This window comes from Agelaius tricolor, unplaced genomic scaffold, assembly GCF_023055355.1.
Source record: "Agelaius tricolor isolate 1412-34295 unplaced genomic scaffold, bAgeTri1.0.p SCAF_6, whole genome shotgun sequence".
Classification (NCBI taxonomy): domain Eukaryota; kingdom Metazoa; phylum Chordata; class Aves; order Passeriformes; family Icteridae; genus Agelaius; species Agelaius tricolor.
Genome location: NW_027269266.1, coordinates 33232510 through 33254702, shown reverse-complemented (window position 1 = coordinate 33254702; position 22193 = coordinate 33232510). Strand labels below are relative to the sequence as shown.

The window sequence follows — 22193 nt, the reverse complement described above, 5'->3', positions numbered from 1 at the left end:
TGACACACATGAACTGGCATCCTTCAAGTTAAGTACTTGCTTAGGATCAAAAAATTCACACAAATATTACAGAAACCTCAGCTCCACGGATAAAAGCCAAGTTTTTAAAAGCAATGCCTCAAAGGCTTTCCGGAAGGCACAGGTTCTGGTATTTCCTTTTTAACAGCAAATGCCTGAAGACTCTTGAACTTAAAAAATGTCTTTTCCTGAGTAAATGTCAAGGATTTATCACACAGCAAGATGTCAAAAAAGGCATCTCATTCAACACTCGCATAATCTCATAGGCATGGCCATAGTTTCAAGAACAACTCAAAGTAGTTACTGCAACTGAAGCTATGTCAAAACCCCCACCACACACAGTGCTGTGCATCTTTGGCTTGCCTTTTGGGAGCAAAAAACCTTCAGGTAGAGCCAAGTTCTGTCTTTCCCTACAAAAATCTACTTTGCTCTGTGCTTCCTGAGCAGGCACCACCTGCTCAGCAGTGCCAGAGGTCATTACTGTGACTATAAAAGTAATTTCTCATTGATACTGGCACTTCTTGAGGGGAAAGCAGCAGTAGGGCTCCCCATGTGCCTTCGTCCTGTCATTGTGAAGCAACAATATCCTTATTTTTCAGATCAGTAAATTACCTTGTTGGATCAAAGCTATACTCTATAAAATCCAGAGGGCAAAAATCTAATATATGAATCTTTAAAGTCATACACAGGACTGTAATACCATAAAAATAGACACTAGTGGAGGAAAGGAATATGACTTTGCCATTTGTTCTGAAACTGATAAGCTCAGATTTCAATACTATATTCAAGACACAATTAAAAGCTTTCATTAAAATAATGTAAAAACCCCAGCTGCAGAGATCTATTTAATCTCTTTCTTACCAAGTGTGGAGATAGCTTTTTATTTATGTTTTAAGAAATAAGGCACCTGAGATCTAGAAAGGTGGCTTCAATCACATTATTAATTGAGCCCTCCATGGTCACATGATGAACTAAGCATTCAGAAGAAAACCCCAATAAAAATCAATCAGTAAAGCTAATCCCAAATTACTTTTCATCCCAAATTTCTGCCCACCCAGCTCTGCTTTCATACAAATGAAGCCCTTACCTGTCATGTCCCTCTGGCCTGCTGGTCTGAGAACAGGAAAGCCACCAGCAAATAAACCTCCCAGGGGCTGCTGAGAGCCACCTTTATTAACAGCTGGGTTACCTCCATCTCTGTTAGCTCCTTTGGGTTCTGTTAAAAAGAACGAAAAATGCAGGGTATATCAGAAAATCATTTCATCCTTGCCCTGAGACTGCTAAGGCCTGGTGGCAACAAAAGCCAAGGCTAAACTTTTCCCTGTCCTGTTATACAGGAACTGCCGTCCCTCTCTGACCTGTACCTTGGAGCACAGCACCCTCTGGTGCTTTTCAACCTCATGCAAATCATGACACCAAGAAGCCACTGTGTTAGGCCTAATACTGAATTTATGTTTCCAGAATTTTTTGGCTTTTTTTTTGTTCTTTTAATCTAATAAAGAACAATTCTTCTGCAAGAGCCAACAATTCCCACCTAACTATTTTATTGAAATGCTCTCAAGGATTTCATCATTCATTATTTATTTTGGAACAAGGAATGCCTGTTAAGGTGATAACTAACATGAAGTGTTAACAGTCATTGATGTCAGAGCAGGATGCACGTTTAGAAAGTGTCCTCTCTCTGCATCCTAAAGCCATACAATGATGCAGACCTTCGCTGATGTTAAACCTGCCCTTCCATTTGAAGCTGTCCATGTGAACCTCCACCCATGCCTGAGGCTTCAGCAAAGCTCCCCCAGGGCCTTGCTGAGGAGCCCATGCTCACTTTCAATCTGTGGCGCACTGCGGTCGTTGATTTGGGTCACTTTCCTCAGGCGAGTTCCCTGCTGGATATCAGCCAAGAGCGCGTTTCGTGCTTTCTGCTCGTCCTTTCGCAGTTTTGGTAGCTCTGAGCTTGCCTGTTGACAAGAAGAGCTTTAGATGGGAGGTACAGACAAAAATGCGTGTTTAGAAAGGATACACAGGCAAACATGGGATAGAAGATTTGAAATGAGCCCTCCCTGGCAGCTGTCACTCCCAAGCTTTTGAGTCGAATCAACAGGAGCAGCATTCTGTTGTGCAGGAGGCAGGAAAGCTGAAAGTTTAAATACAACACAAAACTAATACTAGTTGGGCTAATACTGTTGAAAACAAATTAGGAGGCATGCTTTATGAAATGTGACCTCATTTGGCTATTTATGGCCTCTGTCCCACAACTCCAGCTCCAACTGCCTCTGTCAGTTCCTATCATGCTATTTACAATGCTTTACATCAAAATTTTTATATGTCAAATTATAATAAATTCCTGGTTTATCCACTTTTCTTAGGAAAAGAGATAGATAAATGCATGCTGCACTTATATTTGAATGTGATCATTAACTTATTTAGACTGCCTCTCTGTACTGGAGATTAACACCACTTTAAGCAGAGTGCCTTTAGAATAATACAATTATGTTTTTGTAACATTTCTATCCTAACCAAGCTTGGTAAGTGTAAAGTCAAGTTGTAGTTTAAAGTTCTTTAATAAAACAAACAAAATTTTTTCTTTATTCTTACTTCTTCAAGTTTATCGTTATATATATTAAAAAGCATGTATTTTAAAAAATTGGATGTTTCACTTTTTAAAAGCAGATAGCAATGCTGTTATTCCCAAACCTATTGCGATTAACAGAGCAGTCTAATAGAGGGAAATCTTCACATCAGAGGAGCAATCTTCTGCTTGCTACCAAAATTCCCAGAGGTTAGATAACTCTCTAAAGAGAACGAGTACCAGAAATGTTTCCATAGCCCTTAATTTTAGCATCATAGTTGTAATAAAGCTGAACAATACCGTCACACTTGAAAAAACCCCCAAAGCCAACCCAGCTTGGTAATGGCATTCTGAAAGCAAAACAGAAACTTGAAAACACTTAACCAGCTGCTGAATTAATAATGTGTCTAACTCGCTAATCCCAAGTGAAGAATTCTATCAGTACGATATTATTCGTGGTTATTTTTGCACTTGCTAAAATAATCCAAACCCAGCCAGCGGAATTTACTCCGCCCCGCTAGATGGAGCTCCAGACCGCCGCTAACGCTGCCGCATTCCCGAGTCCTGATGTAAAAACTCGGAATTACAACCTGCTGATTTGTAACCACGTGCTATTTTAAAATGTTAGGAAAACCCCCACTCTGTTACATTTTCCTCATTTGAAACAGCGCTGCCTGCCCTCGTATTTGCATAGCAGGGAGTCCCACTGCCCATTACGAGGACCCAGAAGAGCTGCCCGTGTCAGCAGTGTTAGACCGTGTACCAGCCACAAACCATTTCCACTCCCCTTCTCTGGAAGCTGACAATACTTACTGTGAAAAATGGAAATACCATAACTGGAACAAGGGTGATTCCCTTCCTCACAAAAGCTCTTTACCAGTATCTTCAACTTCTTGTGTCTCTACTCCCACTAATAACTTTGCTGTGGCAGGGCAAGCAGGATCTAGAGGGATCTGATCAAGAGCTATGTTTAAAATTAGACCTAGCAGCTGTCTTTCATTTCCGGGTTCAAGCGTCCATATATTATGCCAGCTGTCCACTTCACCTCCCAGATCTACTTTTCTGGGCAGACAGGCTATTAGAATACAAAGTCTTGATACCCAGACAGCTATGAGGTTAAAATAACCAACTTGTGGTGACTTGTGGCAAGTGACCTATAACTTGATATCAATGTAACACAAGCAAGACAAAAATCTGTGGCATAAAAAAGCAGGACTGTTGTTCTGCCATCCCATAATGCAGCATAACAAGCTGCCTCTCTCTTACAATAGATTCCCTTACTCCAAGCATAACTCCATCCCATGCCCCAGCTGTTTCTTCTTCCTCCTCATGTACGTAAGAGATTCAATCTTCCGTGCCCAGCCCGGTGGACTCAGATGATTGATTAGCTGCCGAGGAGCTTGATATGGATTCTCTTTTTCCATTACAAAGTCAAGATGGTCTGGGCTGTAGTGCTCCCTGGTTGCACAGCAGCCAGAGCTCCTTCGGATTTCTTGTTTGCTGCCTGCACTCCCAAGGCCAGTGATAATCCTTTCCAAGCATCATTTCACCAGGTAAGTATCTCACCATCTACTGGTGTCCAGCATTTGCAAATTTCTGGATTTACCATATTGTTTTTTGAGACAACCTTCCTTTCTTTGATGAAGAAATATATCTTGGATTCACACTCATGCTGTGCTTGCAATCCACAGCACAAGCACAGATAACAAACATGCAATAGAAGTGTGAAAGGAAGGAAGGAAGATGTATTTGCCTTCCTTTCAGCAGGAAGACAAATACATTTTAAGTCACAGAGGGAAAACAGCTGCAAGACAAAAGATGTAATTCTTAGGCTACTTTCTACCCCAACATCTGCAGGGCAGCCTCACTTATTTACAAAAAGAGAAACATCTCAGTATTTCAATGAAAATCAGAAGGGAAGTGGAGAAGAATGTGAAGATCATTTGTTTTATCAGATGCCAGAGCTGCCTCAGGTAACACAGAGTGAAATTAAATTCCATTCTTTATTTACAGGAATTGGTAAGGGAATGGTGGGTTCTCATTACCTTAGCAACCACTAGGTTATTCTGCTACTATTTCAGACACAATGAACGTCACGTTCAGTACATACTTAGAAACAGAATGGAACAAACCACACATGTAAATAGCCTGAACCTAAGAATTACTTCCTTTTCATCTCGCCCAACTCCACCACATTTTGTTTTCAGTGTCCTAAATTACACACTCAGCTATGATGTGCAGTAAAGTATAGGAATAATGTTTAGGCTATCCGTCAGGTCTTCAAAATACTTGTAAATAGGAAAATACCATCAAATCACATTTTTTTAGAGTGATGTTTCAGACTGTAAATCATCAGTGTTGGAAATAAACATTTCAGAATTTGAAGCTGGTAACTTAGACTAGTGGAACTATGAATGAGGACGGCATGAATATAGAGAGAGATCTAAATCAGTGCAGCTTGAGGCTGTTTGAAAAGAACAACAAACCAAAACATGTTTTCCCACTGCTACTTGGAGGGGGGAAAGGAGAAAGAAAATGCACAATATAAAAACATCAAATGTAAAACTGAAAGTGGCTGTATTACAAATAATGGTCATATCTCTGAAACTAAAGCCTACATTCCAAGTCCCACAAGCCTGGACCTGGAAGGGGGCTCCAGCAGCAAGCCTGAATTAGCAAGTATGGCAAGGAGGGATAGTACACTCCTCCAATATGTCCCATCCTTTCAGAAAAATACAGTGTGAGCAAAAATGGAATCACAAGCTCAGTTCTAGTCTCCAGATTTTTAAAATTACATTGTGGAAACATGGAGGTGCAAAAGAAAGAGCCAAAGCAGTGTTCAAGACACCAGAGGCAACAGCTCAGATTTCAGCAACTCTGTTTTGACTGTCAGCCCTGAAGTCTGAGGGGTGGTCTGCCTGCACACAACAACCTGTACTGGGAATGGTGGGGAGGACTCAGCAGCAGAGACAGGCATTTGGTGAATTAATGTGAGATGCAAACAGACAAGCCACAGACAGCAGCAGATTATCAATCTCTTGATAATACTTCAGATCAAGGCTGGATCCTCTCTGGCAGAAGTGTTTTTTGTGAAGCACAAGTCACCAGGTCCTGTGCAGAGCTACTTGGTGATGTGCAGTACCCTGTGGTGGAGTGGCACAGCCAGTGGTTTGTAACAGCTTCTTCCAGTTTGGAGTTCTGTGAAAGTGGATTGCTTAGTTTAGAGGAACAACTCTCTACTTTTACACTTTCCATACATGGACCACTCTAGGTTTGACCCTGAATAATCACAATCTTAACATCCTAAATTGAGTTGTATCAGACAAATTAAGAACTGAGAGACTTTTTTCTAGGGAAAACTGACTGAAATGCATGGCAATGAGCTCAATTTCTGGGTACACTCTGCTGTGATATTTGCATCACATTCAGAATGTCACTTTACATCACCTTCAGAATGTCACTTTACATCCTGCAAGACAGATGGGAGCATCGACCTACCCTCTGGGCTCCTACGATACTTAAAATATTTAAGAGACATACGTGCTCAGATACTAAAGTGATGTAAATGCAGAAGACACCAGCCATTTGAAAAAGGTTATATTAATACTAATTATAATCTTCAGATTTTAAAGAGTACCCCTGCACACAGAAACGGGGAAATCCTCTGGACTCTGGACAGGTAGTTCACTCACAGTTCATATTTACTGTCCCATAAATGGCTTGTATTTACTCTGATTTTAAATATACTCTTGAATGCATTTGTAAAGTACTTCAGGTAATACAGATCTACATAAACAGGACAGCTGCAGGAAAAATGTACCTCTAGCCTTCTGGACAACCCAACAACCAGGCAGTCATGAGCCTTTCTTTCAGAGTAAACCCATCAGGTGATGTGAAAAGATGATCCAGTACTAAAATGATCCAGTTCTAAATTAGATAGGAGCCATAAGTAAGATAAAATAAAGCATTATTCCATCCAAAGGCACTACATAACTTAACTTAATAGTACCAAGTATTTACACTTCTAATGTGCAATGAATTGTATCATCGTAGTAGATTCCTTCTCCTGGTCATATTTTACAGGAAACACTGGGAAGACACCTGTGTATAAAATTATTTATTTATCTGAAATAGATAAAAAACTAAAACCAAAAAATTCAAAACATATTTAGCTTTTCCCTAATTATTTTGTGAGACATATAACAATAACATTAAAGACCAATCAATACATTTGCCATCACAATTTTATTATGGGCAGAAGGAAAGCTCTCTCTCTTTTGCTGACAATATAAATTATTTCTATTAATCTGATGGCAATTAACCTTCTTTTCTCCCATTACCAGTTTTTCCTCCTGTAGAAAAAATCCCCCAGATTCAATGCAGAGATCAAGCACAGGTACTGGCAGAAGGCATAAGCAGCATATATTTTAGTGGAAAAAGAGACTGAGGACACCCCTTGCTTTCTTATTTTTCTCTGCCATGCTCGCCAAACCTGCACAGATCCAGGCTGAGGCAAGTGATTTTCACCACTGCAGGATGAAACACCTCAGTTTGGCTTTTAAGGTAAAGATAGTGCAGTAAGATAAAGGCTATGCAGAAAGCTCCAGGATAAAGGATATTTGATCACAGAGACAAATATTTATGGGGGGAAAAAGAAATTGTTCCTGAGCCAGTCCTGGCCTTCTCTAGCATCCAGTCTGTCATGATTCAGAGACACAACTGAAACTAAAAAATGCAAGAGAAAAAGCCTACAAATATGACAGTGGACAATTAAAACCAGCATCTAAAACAGCAGGTAGGGCAAAACAAGCAAGAGCTGTGGAGGCAGTATAGTCAGTAATGTGATAGTGCCAGCTCTGGTCAAAGAAAATGTGAGAGACAACCAAGACACCTAAACCTTAAATAAGGGATGTATAAAGCATCAAGAAAGAGCAGAAACCACTGGAAATATAAGAAAATTCCCCAAATATTATTTCAATATTAACAACGACCAAAATTCTGGTGTAAACAAATACAGATTTTTCAGGAAAGAGGACAAAAAAGGTGAAGCTGGCTGCCTAATGCAGTACGTGCGTCATGTCAGAGATAGCTGAGAATAGGAAAGAAAAACACAGCTTGTTTGTGGTTGGTAAATCATCTGAGGAAGGATGATGAATGTTCTTACTACCCATATGGCACCACAAGACTTTCCAAGCAGGGGAGAATGAAGGGAGAGATGATGACTGGGTCCCCATCCGGCCATAAATCTCTCCTACTCCTTTGAAAGAAAGCCAGGCACTGGATTGGTGCTCACAACAGTCTGGAAGGGCAGAGCCCTTGAGTAAGGGGCCTCAAAGAGCATGAGTCTGTTAAAATACCCTTCTGGGACCACTGATGATAAAAAAGAGTGGACCAAGAACAGGGGAGACCTGCTTGCAAGCAATCTACTCTGTACCTTCCTTCCACTTAACCACAAGCTGCTGACCACAAGTGTTCCATAAGGAGATTTCTGTAACCATCAGGACTAAGGTATTTAAACAAATTCAGCTCCTCAAAGAGTGCATCCTTTCCAAAAGCAGAACTGACAGAAAAAAGTAATATTGCCAGTAAGATGCCAGTACAGTCTAACAAACTACAATGTCATAACTTTTTATTAAAAGAATGAAGTTCTTTTGGAACAAAGTAAAACATGGAAGTTGACCAGAAATCTCAGTGTAAACTGACCAGCATGTTTTCCTTGACATTGCACAGGATTATAAAAGTCATCTATCCAATTGTAGCTCAGCATGAAATCTGAAACCCCAGAGGAATTTGGAACTTGATTCCAAGATCAATCCACTATTACTAGTCTAAAATTATGCCAGGAATTAATGATTTTACATTTGCAGCAGAAACAGTTTGCCCAGCAGGCAAGAGCATTGCTTTTACAAAGAATTCTCAAACCAGCAGCTAAGTCTCCACCAGGAATGTGCCAAGAAAAGCAGTAGCAACAAAAAGAAGGAGCTTATTAAAATAATAAACTCAGTTTATTATTTCATCACAACACAATGGAGTATCATAGAGAAAAACATCGTCATCCTTCTTGTATTTTCATTACATATGCATCAGGTATGGTTTCACACGTGCACTGTCAAATACAAAATAAAATAATCAAAATAACCCCCACCTTCCAGTTTAAGGAAAAATCTAACAAGTCTCAACAACAAAGTAGATGTCTTCTTTTATTTTAAATATTTTTAACTGCTTGTTTCTAAACAAGCTTGGGAGATCTGGTACCTGACAGTTTTGGTTCTGTTCACAAGAGAGTGCTGACCTCTAATTTAAAGCTTTTTAATTATGGGAGACCTCACCACAGTGCAAGACTCTACCTGCACAGTCATTTGCAACATCAGAGCCATTTCTGTGTTTCTGCTGTGTGGCATAGGACAAAACTAATTAATTCTTGGCACCTGGTCTGCCTGGGCAAACATGGCACTCTCTCAGCCTTCTAGCAAGCTGAGCTTCAAATGCTTCCCATGCAAGGGGTCACTCTCCAGCCAACTTTTCTGAGGGAACCCACATGAGGGAACCTGCCAAATTGCTTCCTGGCAGCTTATGAAATTATTGTTTCAACAGAATGACAGGACTAGCACTTGACAATTCCACCTACACCCAGCTCAGTACTGACTACCCATGATCTCAGTCTCCACGGCACAAAGTTCTGCAGTCTGAGCCTGCCAGGTTGAAAAGGTCATTGAGCAATGTGTGTACTTAGATAGGCTGAGTCTACCCCGACCTTGTTTCTCAGCTCCCAGCTAGGGAAGTAGTGCAGAAGTTGTTATGAATCTCTTCCTGGCACTCCAGCCACCGCCTAGTCCTGGCTTTAGTCCCAAGCAGTGAGGCCTTTCAGTGTTAGCAGAGCCTGGTGCCTGCTCTGCACCTGCTTAAAGCAACCACCACACACAATGGCAGGGAACAGAACACAAAACCCAGCATAGCAGGAACAACTTTCTTCTAAATCTATGTTCCCAGTGCTCATTTTAAATACCACCAGGAATCAATGCCACTGCACCCAAGAAACCCTCTTTCCCTTATGCTAGCACCACTGTATCAGATAATATAAAATCTTGTATACTAAAGGGTTCAATTGCTCCTGCCTTAAATGGAGCAGGGGGGTTATTCACTAGGGTGCACTTAAGGTTTTTCAGCGTGGGTTGCTAGATTTCTGTACCTGAATACAAAAAATGCAACAGAATAAGTAGGATCATTTGTACCTGCTGAGCTTTTCTGTAGGTATTTAACTTTCTGACACCCACATTTTAAATGTAAATTCTGACTATTCTTGTACTAAAAGAAAACATGCAGTAACAGAAGCCACCAAAATTAAGGCAGTAAAAAATTTAAACTACTCAAAGTGTTTCCCAGCAGTCCAGAAAGATCACAAGTCAAATACCAAAAATACCCTGAGACTGGCTTCAAAAGCTAATTTTGGACTTCATTTTTTGATTTCTAAACTTTTGTGATTCAAAGTCCCATGATAGCCTCTGCATCAATGAAAAGAAAGGGAAAACTCTTACATAAACAAGAAAATCTGAGGGCCTGGCATTGCAATGAAAATGTCAAACAGCACAAGGCTGAAAACATTGCCATGGGGGCTGGTGACACTAGCACTGTTTATTCTCTCTGTCTACCATTGCAGACTCCCCAGAATGACAAGGGATACCATGAGTAGTGGCAACAAAAACGTCAGCGGGTAACAACCTATACACACCACAATTTAATCTCTAAGAACACTAGGCTATTTCTCATACCCAGTTACCTGTGCAGAAGCTACTGATCATTCTAAAAATCCTTTTAGCATCCACACAAAATTATGGTTAACCCAAGAGAGAACAACGAGAAATTGGCATTTCTTGCACTCTCACCTTCCAGCCATTCAGAGAAGTCCTACTCAAGCGTTGCTATAATTTTGAGCTCTCTTTTAATTAAAAGGCTAAAAGTATAATATTAATTGACAGATGGAATTTAATATGTAGCCACTGCATACACTAGAGATGGGGTATTAAGGGCATTATTACCTTGTGGTTAGAATGGTAAATTAACCTATTAGTTGTCTGCAGCTAGGGTGCTTCTGGTACCTGGGCTCGATCATTTACAGCTGGTAAATCCACTCTGCAATTTCCATACTTGTATATTATACAGATGAAAAACGAAGAGAAAGAATGCTCTTCAAATGCATTCCATTCCATTCAGACATATGACATTATGAAGAAACCTGCAGAACATTCTCTAAATACATTTAAAATGGGGACATAAGAGTTCTCAAGTGAAGCGTTCAAGAAGATTAGCAGCTAGGAACCATATGCAATCCATGTCCCTCTACCTGTCCAGATGAAACAGAGCAATGACAGTCTAGTATTTATGGTTTTTTTTCATCTTTACCACATTTCACAGCTCCCACTTACTCTTTCTGTATTTCTTGACCAGAAATACAGAAAGCTACAGCAGCAACACTTTGAGACACCACAGCTATGCAATCCCAATTTTCCAACAGCTGAAAATTAAGTCAAATAAACCAAAGATCAAAGATACAGTATTTTTTTTTCTACATGATTCACTCTCACTTCTTTATGAAAGCAGATGGTGTGAGACATGGTATATTATTAAAACACTATACATCAGTATCCTGAATTTCAGCTGTGCTTTGTCCAGCCCTCAGCACAGTCTGTGTGATCAGTCACCAACAAGATTTCCAAGCCTGCACTTTCCCTCACTCCAGTGTGTTTTACCTATTAGCAATAAATATTGTGCTTTAATATCTCCCTAGGCTCCATGACAAAGTACTAAATATGATCTTGCAGCTCAGATAAAATTTTAATAAACACATTCCTAACTATTTTGCTATTGGCACCATGCACAATGCTGTTCTTTCAGTATTACACTCGCATGTCTAGAGGTCTGAATAGAAACTTGAGAGATTACTTTAATTTTTACAATAAATAATTAGCAAGCATGACCAAAAATTTATGCATATGAGTGCTCATATGTGCACATTCACTCATACTATATTTGGTAAGACCAAATCAAAATACCATAAATCATCATTATCTTCAGCCAAGATGTTTTACATATGCTGTTTGTTCTCTTTCCAAAGAACAGTAGTGCTAAATGTCAGAGGAGCAAAACCAACTCCCACACAACTTCAGATGAACACTGTAGCTCTCTGAATTTCTTGAGAAGCTGAAGGAAACAGCGCAGCAAGGTTTTCAATCTAACAACTGCATGAAGGAGGGGAAAAACATCCCCCCAAGGGAAACTATCAGGTAATGTTTTTCTCAACCTTTGAAATCCTTCTGTGTAAATCAGTATTTTATCATAACATTATATAATGAGAAATTGCTTTTCTGAGTTTTTTATTACAGAGTAGAAAATAAGAAAAGAATAAAAAACTTGGTAAACACTGACAGGTTTATCTACAACAGTAATTCTGTTTTTAATTTTTAAAAATTTTTAACTAAATAAGGATGAGGCAATTATTATGCTTAATCCAAATGCTATTCTAGCATTCATCATTGTTTCAAGGTTCACATTTCTATCACCAAAGTAAGCATATTACTTTCGCCTTCTGCTATCCTTGTTTCTAGTGTGCCACAAGGCAGCAAATAAACACCTGATGCTACTTTATGAGCTTTAATCATCTGGTCCATTGTGATTTTGGGGGTTAATTTCTATGCTAAAACTTTATTCATAACAATTCTAAAGAGAACAGAAGTATTTTCTTAAACTCCACAAACATATGAATCATTAAACAAACATCTCTGAGTAAGGCACAACCCAGCAGGGCTGCTACACATCCACACTTCCTCCAATATTAACATTTTAATAGGTGATGACTGATCTTAACATTACAAATTCATATATACAGAGGCCACACAGCAGTAAGCTGCCTTCACTGCATGTAATAAGTGAACAGCGTTTATCAAAGCAAAATTCTCTCTTGATCCTTTTCTTGGGAAATTAAGTAGAGAAAAATTTTAATCGTCTCAGTAGTGACACATACTCCAGAAAATGTGACAAGCCAAAACTAACCTGGTTGCCTCATATGCCAAGTTAAAGGCAGGACTGGTAAAAGAAATAGATTGGGAATAAAATTAAATTTTTCATGAGCAGAAAGCTTTAAAAAAACCCCAAAACTACCAACCTCTTCCCCAAGACCACCAACAAAAACTATTAAAAAACCCTACCTTACATGGCATGCCGATAAACTAAAAGAGCTTTAGAAAAATCCTCCTGTGTAACTGTGCTTTGTTAAGGTATAGAGGAAAAGGGAACATAAAGAGAATTGAATTCTATAATCCAGTGCCAGAAAATACATCAGGGCATAGTTTTATTCTGCCTACTCACCCCTCTCATCTCTATGACCCCCAGAAGGTAGGCATTTGAAGACATGGTCAATTAATCTAATTAGATGTATTTGCATTTTGACTCAGCCACCTGCATCTGCTACAGCAGACATCCCACCATTCCCTCCTGAGAAATCCAGCAATTTGTTTCCTTTTAAGTTTGGTCTAACAGCCAGTAGATTTTTTGGCTGTTGGGTACAGGTGGCTCTTAGCATGTCTTAAATACCAAATCACTTTGTATTGTCTTGTAACAACTTTTGTGAACAAAATTCAGTACAAGTACTTACAGAATATCAGCAAGTGCAAAAGTCTTAGAAAACAGTAGGGATAAGGCCAAAAAGCACTAGGAAGGAAGTTTCTTCTGCCTTAAGAGTCAACAGGACAAAAAAGCTATGTGCCAACAGTGATTAGAATTTCCACGAAGTAAGGACTGCAAAATTATTTGGGATCAAGGCTCACAATATTAGCAAAGAAAATGTGCAGAGAAAACATAATGTGATGACTATTTCTGCTAAAAATCTCTTGATAGTGAAAGCAGGGGCAAGTATGGTTCTCATGGTACCCCTGCAATAGCATCATGAAAAACTACAAGTTCTAAAACCCCCACCTACACACAGACATTTTTCTTTTAACATAAATCACATAAATTAAACTAGTGGCTCACCCGCATATCAATAGTAAAATTAAAACCTAACTTTTAATTGCTGACATGCAAATCTTACTCCAATTTAATCATACCAGTATAATAAAAATCACTGTGCTGTTTACTTTGGAACTTCTCCAGCTGTTGGCCAAATAATAACTTACTTGCTTTGAAGGTTTTCCTTAAAGCTATATGCCTGTAAAAATTCTTCCTTCTTCCATCCCCAACTGTAGATCTAGCAGCTGTAACAACAGCTGGGCAGATTAGCAACTGTAAAAGACAAATGCCAATTTCTAGAAAAGGGCTTTCCAGTAAAAGAAAATAGGGTCTGTAGCAAGTTTCTTAAGACTCCCCAACTATAAGGTTTTACTCTGTAACTTGGCACCAGCTGGAGAGCAGCCTCCTACTCTGTGCTTCTGCTGAACTCACCAGGCAGATTCCTGATCCCGTCTCTCATTCAGTTTTGACAGGGAAAAGTAATTTTGCTGTTGCAGAAAAACCAATGTCCTACCACGCTATTTTATTAATTATTTGTGTTGATACTCTTTTTAGTATCAAGACTTATTAAAAGCAAAGCTTCAATATCAGACAATAACTAGAAACACATCTAGTATGTATCATGTCACCAAGATGGAGCTGACTCAAAATTCTGCATGTCTTATACAGAGACCACCCATTTGAAACAGAATGATCCAACTACAATATGAAAACAAGCCTTCTTGTATCAAAACCCTACCACGGGAGTGGGTTTAGTTGTCAGAAAAGAGAAGCGGAAACAAAAAATCCTAAACTTGTTCATAATGATCCTTAGGGGTCCTTTTAGCTTTCTCAAGTCATTTATAATTGGTGTATGTTAGAGGAGTCTAAAAATGTCTCTAGATACTTGTCTGATCTAAATTTATTAGGATAAGAACATTTGTAGCTTCTGTTGACTTTAATTGCAGTTGTGAGCACTAAGCTGCTCACAATATGCAGCCCACTTATTTCAGCATCTAAGTATAGGTTGTGTACCAGCCCAGAAGAATTGCTAATTGGAAACACTGCTCCTGGTGCCAAAGTTGAAGCTGAATGCTGAAAAGAATCAAACACTGCTTATTTGATTTGCTGTCTTTATCCTCCTCCTCTTCATCTCCACAACTCATGGGGAATTTTACAAAATTGTTCAGCCTGTAAAGTAGCAGAAAGAAACTTGCAAAGAAACCTCCTTCTGGAAAAAAACCCATAAAATAAGAGCATTATGAACAATACCAAACAAAATCAACCAACCTTCCTGGGAACAAAACTGGCAGAAATGCCAAGGAATGCAACAGAGAAATGTAGTTCTTAAAAAAATAAACTTGAAGTACATTTTAAGTACATTTTAAGTACCATGTACTGTTTTGCTACACAGTGTAACATACTCTGCAAATAACCACAGCAGTGACGGAAAAATGTATGAAAAAAACGTCGGGGGAGATTTTATGACTTGAACAAACCGTGCCAGGTTCTGCTTTTTCAAAAAAAGTCTAAGAATTTCAATGCAGAAACAGGTTATGACCAACTGATCGCAGAATTCAAGGAATTACTTAAACAGGTTTTACAATAGGTACAATAATTGATTGTGAAGGTATGGAAATGTAATACCCTGAAAGTTCACCCAGAGCATCCTCCTCTTATTGCAAACATGCTGGCAAGGCACATGTTCTACTTCATGACACACACAGTAATGATCTGCTACAAGCTGTAATTGTTCCTGCACATGTACAGAAGAATATTGTGCTGTATCCCCAGGAAGACACCGTGTGCTAGAAAGGGCAAAATGTACAGCTGAACACTGTGAGTCTTAATAGGAGCTGTAAGAAAAAGGAGGAAGAAATTAGTACTTACCATCTGTACCATTACCAATACAAAAATGAATTCCCTTTGGCTGGAAAAGTATTCACAAATGCTAAATTCTCACCATATGCACTCTATTCATCTCAAAACCTTTTGATCATGCACTCCTAGCAGTAACAAAATTGTTGAGCATGCACCCCAAAACACATAGGTTTATTTCTTTATAAAATATACACATGTATGACTGAAGTTGCAGTATTTTCATCCCACATACCAATGGATCATCTCACACACCCCACTTTGGAGATCACTGCTGTAATGAACAGAATCAGTGCCAGCAAAACAAACATCTGCCCCAGATACTTGCTATGAATATCCATGCCAAAACCCTGTGGGCTCTGAGCTGACTACTACAGCTAAGCTTTTGCACACAGAAATGAAAAGTCAATCTTACCAGTGGTGGTGGTGGAGGGGGCCCTCCTGAAGGTGGTGGTGGAGGGGGCCCTCCAGAAGGTGGTGGTGGAGGTGGTGGAGGAGGAGGTGGCGGCGGCGGCGGTGGCACAGGCATCTGCTCGGATTTCTAGCTTCACCCAGTTGTGAAAAATATTGCCAGTCTATGTCCTTGAGGAGAAGGAAGGGAGGAAAAGTGGAAGAATAAAAAGAAAAACAGAGAGCAATGTGTTTATACACTGCAAGCTGAAGATCGGCCAAAATATCTAGCTCTCAGCAGAGTGAAGACTTTTATACTGCACTGCTTCCAAAAGTACAGCATGAGCAGCCTCATTACAGTTATGATGACAACACACATCTAAAGAACAAGCTCACGGATCTGGACCAGTGCCATGAGTACCAAATGCATAGATGCTAGCCTGTCCAACTATTACATCTTGCCTTAACCTAGCCCATAGCCCTGAGATGCAGTTCTGCAGAGAACAAATCACAGTTGACCACATGTAGACACTCCTGCTGGGACCAGACCTCAGTTGACTTTAAGCCAGAGGTTTGCTGCTCTAAGGAGAGAGTAAAGGACTTTTTAAGTTCCTCATGATTTAATAATAAATAAATAATTCTGCAAATTAATGCTTCAATTACCAAATTATATAATATCAAGGACCAGACATCTCAAGTGTTAAAGTCAAGTGTTTTCTTGCCATTTTTAAATGTCAATTTTCACAATTCTTTAGTAATACACTGACAAAAAGGCACATATCTTCCAACAAAAGCTATATGCTTTTCTTTTTAAAAAAGATCTTTTGTAGAATGACAGTGCATCATTCACTGATTTTCATACCTAACCATGCCCTCAGCATGACTCAGTCATCATTAAAGTTAACAAGAAACCCCTGTATTTCATTAGTAAAGTTGCAAATGAAAGTACAGGCAATGCCAAGGAGAGGCCTATGCAAGCTATGCTTGAAATCTTCTTTTGATAGTGACACTTGGATAAAGGATCCAAACACATCTAGTTTTACATCTTGTTCTACATCCATGATGTCATGATTATTTTCTGATACTCTTCATAAAGTCATATGAAACAGTGTCAAAAGCCCTACAATAACACAAAATATGTAATATGCTTTTCTTTTCTTTCTGCAAGGCTTTATCTTAACAAGAAATTACATTGGTTTCTCATGTTTACTCTTTATACATCTCTCTAGGTCATAATTTGTTTCCCTGACTCCTGAAAGGTCTTAGAAACATTTTTCACATTTTAATGTTTTACTAGAAATTGATGTTAAGTTAAAAAGACCACAATTCCCAGAACCTGTTCCCCTTCCTTTTTAAAAACATGCTTTTACAGAATCATCTGTGTAGGGAGGAGGCATGACAGTTAAAACTGGAAAAGTTCAGGAGAGAAGATAACATAGAAATGAGGCAAGTTAGAATCTTGAGTGGAATATCTGGCTGTTTTGCTAGAGGGTTAGCTCGGAAGAGTCAGTGAAATAAAAATGTATATGCAGACTTGTTCACTTCCTAGCCAGTGTACATGAACAATATCCCAATAATGTTGGAGTATTTTTCTCCTTTTCTATCTTGTAAAATACTTAATGAGAGATCAGTCAAAATTAAACATGCAGAGCCTCTGAAACACTCATTTTCTCCCTTGAAAGATTGCTATGCAAAGGGCTGGCTGATCAAAGCACCCTGATCTGTAACAGAATCAGTTACAATCACTTTAATAATCTCTTAATGAAGCTTTCCAAGAAAGCTGGCATCACAGCATCTCCATCATTCCACCCGCATTGTTGCCCTATTCAAAAACCCATCATCAGAAGATATCTCTTTTCCTCAATTAAACCATTCAAAAACATGGACATAAGGAGAATGAGTCTTCCCAGCTAATAATATGTTTCGGGTTAGTATCTTCCTACCCTGCAATACAGGCCTTTTGTCTTCATTAAGGATTTAGAATGGGAAATATGCTCTTAGTCAAATTAAGAAAAAAAAAATACAACCCACGCTCCTGTGGCAGACCACATGAATGGCAGCAGGAGGTAGAGCACATCGGAGGCAAGTAGCAGTAGGAGAAAGGAAATGGGAATCAGCTCCTGCTATTTAAAAGTCACAGTCTGAAATGCCATCAGATGACTTTTCTAGCTGCCTCTCCACCAGTCCCTGCCCCAGCACTTGTTCCTACAAATGATGCAGCCTAAATTCAAGGACTAGAAACTGTGTAGAAACTACAACCCAAAATTCAGAGCAGAGAAAGTTGTTCACCATATATCCCACTCCCATATACTCCTGTCCAGTGGCATCAGGGCTAGATGCATTCTGTGAGGCTCTAACACATAGCCCTTGAATTAAATACTGGAGGCACCATATAGCTTTCCTCTCATGTTTTTTCAAACCCTCTACAAACGAACCACCTTTCAGAAAATCCTGCTGACATGCCTTCTTTAGTCTCTTACCACAAATTTGGAGGCTCAATGCCCTGACCTTGGCATGCTTTTGGTGCACATTAAAACTCATGGTTTTATACCAGAACTATTACAGGGTAATGCCTACACAATGAAGAACCATAGAGGCTTTGAAAGGAGCACTGCCATCTCACAAGTAGACAGTGAATCTTCAAGCTAATGTACAATAAAAAACAATTGGCTCTTAACATTTAGTCATGACTGCACAATCTACACTTTTTAATATGTAGGATTGGCTATGATTAACTCCTTTGTATTACTGCAGCAATATCACATGGACTGTATTGAAAGACAATTACGGAGAAGGCTGCAACATTTCAACACATTACTTGGAGGCCTCTGTTCCTTGGTTAAAGGCTACATTTCATTTGCCTCTCCCCTCACTATATTATATATACATATATACTCAAACATGTACACATACATACATACATATATATATATATATATAACCATAAAACCCATGGTCAGTAATTTCACACAGTAACTTCAGAACATGCCAAGTTTATGGATTTCCACATAACAATCAAAATAAACTCTGAATTAAAACCAAAAAAAGGAGTATCATATTGATCAGTTGCAGTGTCTGGTAAGAGCCAGGTAAGAGGGAAATGCTACAAAGGATCCTTAAGGCACATGTGCCCTTTCTCCACTCCTCTAAATATGCATATCTATAATTGGAAGAGAGGGGTCTGAACTATCCCTGAGGGACAGAAATAAAAAGATAAAGTTCAAAAGGCTGGCAAACTGGAGGGTAGAAGCCTATATGTTTTGTTTAACCTCAGTTTCCTAAGGCAAGAAGCAATGTAAATCTTACCTTGACTTAAATATCACAGAAGAGAATTGAGCCCAACAATTATAGAATTTATTGCAAACAAAAAAAAGAGAAGAAAATCCAAAACCCTGCCTTTTCTAGTCCACTTCCCTACCAAAGCAAGGTTGTACATTTTTTTTCTAGTGCTTTCTGAAGTCTAATTTTAGGTGTCCCTAATAATGTGGCTTTTATTATTTCCCTTGGGAAGCTCTTTCCCAGTCAAATAACTCTTTTAGTTCAGATTGCCTGACACGCAGCCTAATTTCTCCTTCTCTAATTTGATCCCATTTGCACTCCACTGCAGATGACTCTACCTTGTTCCAAGCAAAATGGTTTCTCCTACTGCTCTGCATCAGCTTTGTGGAATATAAGCACTGTAATTCAAAAGTACAATTGCAAGGACTTGTTATACTTTTGGAGTTGTTTTACTTCTCACAAGGCAGTGAACTTTTCATCAGTCAGAGAACATTATTACTCTTCTCTGATCTCAAAACAATTGGCCTTTTTTTGTTCTGTTGGTAAGGAAAATTTTGAACCTGGTAATTTCAGGTGTCACAGCTTGTTCTTTGCGTGTTCTCACCGCATGTGCTTGAATAGCAGCTGGGTTAAAGAACAAGTCTGCAGTCATCAATGTAAGAACTCAAGCTCCAGATTTCTGAAGGCCCAAATAAAGCCTTCACCCAGAATTTAATCTGAAGTGTCAGACAAGACAGAGGAGGTGCAGATCTTTCTTCTTCATGAACTGCTCGCTCAATCTTGTGCTGGATTTGCCTGTGGGAAACTCAAAACCTCTGCCTAAGCTTTTCTGTAGCTTTGATCTCACTTTATTCAGCTACCAGACATGCACAAACTCTGATCCAAGCGCTTCCCAAAGGTCTCCTGAAGCATCACTGCCACAACCTCAGTGCAGGGCTCACACTAAAACAAAAGCCTGCTGGGAGCAGAAATCCACAGTAAGAAACAGTGGATTTTGGACAGCAGCTCACATGTCTCCTGCCACACTGACATCCAGCAGAACCACCACAGGTATGCCTGCAAAAACTATTCTAAAATGCCTTCACCCATCAAAGAAAGGGAAGGCACGAAACAGCTGTACCTTTTATTTAGTACAATATCTAGAAGGGGAAAAGACAGAGGAAAAAAAAATCACAATTATTTAAATGTGCACAATATGCATTTATGTACTAAAATTACTCTAAATAGGGGTATTTTTAAATGGCCAGTGTCCCTAGGTCTTTAGGTGGTATAGTCATTAACATGAAACAACACAGTTGGAATTGAAAATCTGACCCTTATAACCAAATTGGAGAAAGGATTGCAAAATAACAGATTCATTACTACTGGATTTGCAATTACTGCAGCTGCACACCCTGAAGTAGGTAATTCACCTTTGGGGAAATGTACAGGTTTTCTTCCTTCAAAGGAAAAGCTGAGAGAGATATTTCAATGGTGTGCAGGAGAGCTTATCTATAGTATTTGTCTTGCTTTCTTGATTAAAAACTTAAGAAAAAGAGTAGACCACAAGATGTTTTTACCTTTTAAACAACTTTTATATAATCAAGTATGATTTTCTGATAAACCGTACTGTTTTGAATTATAGCTTTTAAGCCCTTATATTTCAACAGAAAAGTCAAATAATTTCAAAATTACCTGTGAAAAAACAGCATCAATAAGCATCTGCTCAACTTTCATGATCTCAAAGGTAGACAATTAGCATAATTGTTTAATTAGCAAATTGCTCATTTGCTCCTGTGAAACATCACTGAAGAATAGCTTAAATCACTGGTATGAGATCTCCACAGATCTTTTAAAGACAGTCAAACACATGCAGATACAGGGAAGATTAAAACAGAGAACAGTGTTACACAGATCAACTTTCCTGCTGTCACTATCACACAACTGGAAAAGACCTGGAAAAATCTTCTGTTTGGAAAGAGCTGGTCTAGATTCTAATTTTAAGATAATCAAACCATTTAAACCATTTAATATTTAAGCATTCGATGCTACTGTTTTTTTTTTTCTTTTCTTGAGAGTGTGAATGATGTTTTGTGTTTAGAGAGTCCAACAAGAAAGAATCAAGGTAAAGCCTCTGAATATCATGTCTCTTTTTCACCCTACAATGATAACCCCATTCACAAAATAATTCAGCCTCTGCTGCATTTGAGACATTTAAGAACTGTGTAGAAGTGTCAAACTGTTAGAATCTTCATTTACAGCAGGAAGGCAAATACCATACACATACCCATCTTATATATATTAAGACTTTCACATGTATATTCCCACAGCTGACTAAGAAAACTCCAGCCTTCCACCATCTAACAGTTGTACATCAGAATTGTGTAAAACTTGAGAGAAATTGTGTAAAACTTGAGAGAAATTACTGCTCTCAGTCACCATTTACATCACTGCAACTTAAGGCAGAATCCGACTTTTTCAATTCCATTGCAATGTGCAAACTTTAAGGAAGGGCTCTTTCTCCATTAAATACCTGATGAAACACTTCTAAGCAGCATTTGTCTTCTACAGGGTCTGTAGGACTGTCTCACAGCACGTAACAGCATCCTGAATTTAAGCCAAGGACTGTAAGTTCTCCTTAGCTTGGACTATTTCCACCAGGCCTAATGCAGTTAAGGGCTGCTTCCCCTTTCTGCCTGAAAAAAGCCCAGCATGACTCTTATTCTGTCAGATGCCTGATAAAATTGCCACCAACTGTCCAGGGCTGACCCAGCAGAGACTACAGGAATTTGAAGACGCCTTGCTTCCGTGTGTGCTGTGGGCAGATCTCTGCTGGGTTCCCTGTGGTGCTGAGGCCAGAAATTACAGTGCTATGTCCTGACAAACCTCCCTTCAGAGGCAAAGCTGCACAGATGACTTCACATCCCTACATATGACTATTTCAGGGTGTAGCTTCCTCTGCTCCATGGGGATCTGTCAGAGAAGACTGATTGTAAGGCAGCAGAATAAGAGAATTCATCATCCTCTTTTAAATAAGGACTAAGAGAAAAGAACAACACATACCAAGAAGAAATATGTTGTGCCTGTAGTAGTGTTAACC

The 22193-nt window shown here is 39.1% G+C and overlaps 1 protein-coding gene across 7 annotated transcripts in view; it reads right to left on the bottom strand.

Moving 5' to 3' along the window:
• Window positions 1-22193, bottom strand: part of WIPF3 (WAS/WASL interacting protein family member 3) — a 38171-nt gene that overhangs the window by 8103 nt on the left and 7875 nt on the right. For all 7 annotated transcript variants that reach the window (XM_071429264.1, XM_071429270.1, XM_071429266.1 and 4 more), the window contains exons 2-4: window positions 15861-16027; window positions 1844-1976; window positions 1106-1234 (exon numbers count right to left, since the gene is read on the bottom strand). In XM_071429264.1, the coding sequence (XP_071285365.1) occupies window positions 1106-1234; window positions 1844-1976; window positions 15861-15974 (376 nt within the window). In that variant the 5' untranslated portion in view covers window positions 15975-16027. The remainder of the gene's footprint in view (window positions 1-1105; window positions 1235-1843; window positions 1977-15860; window positions 16028-22193) is intronic.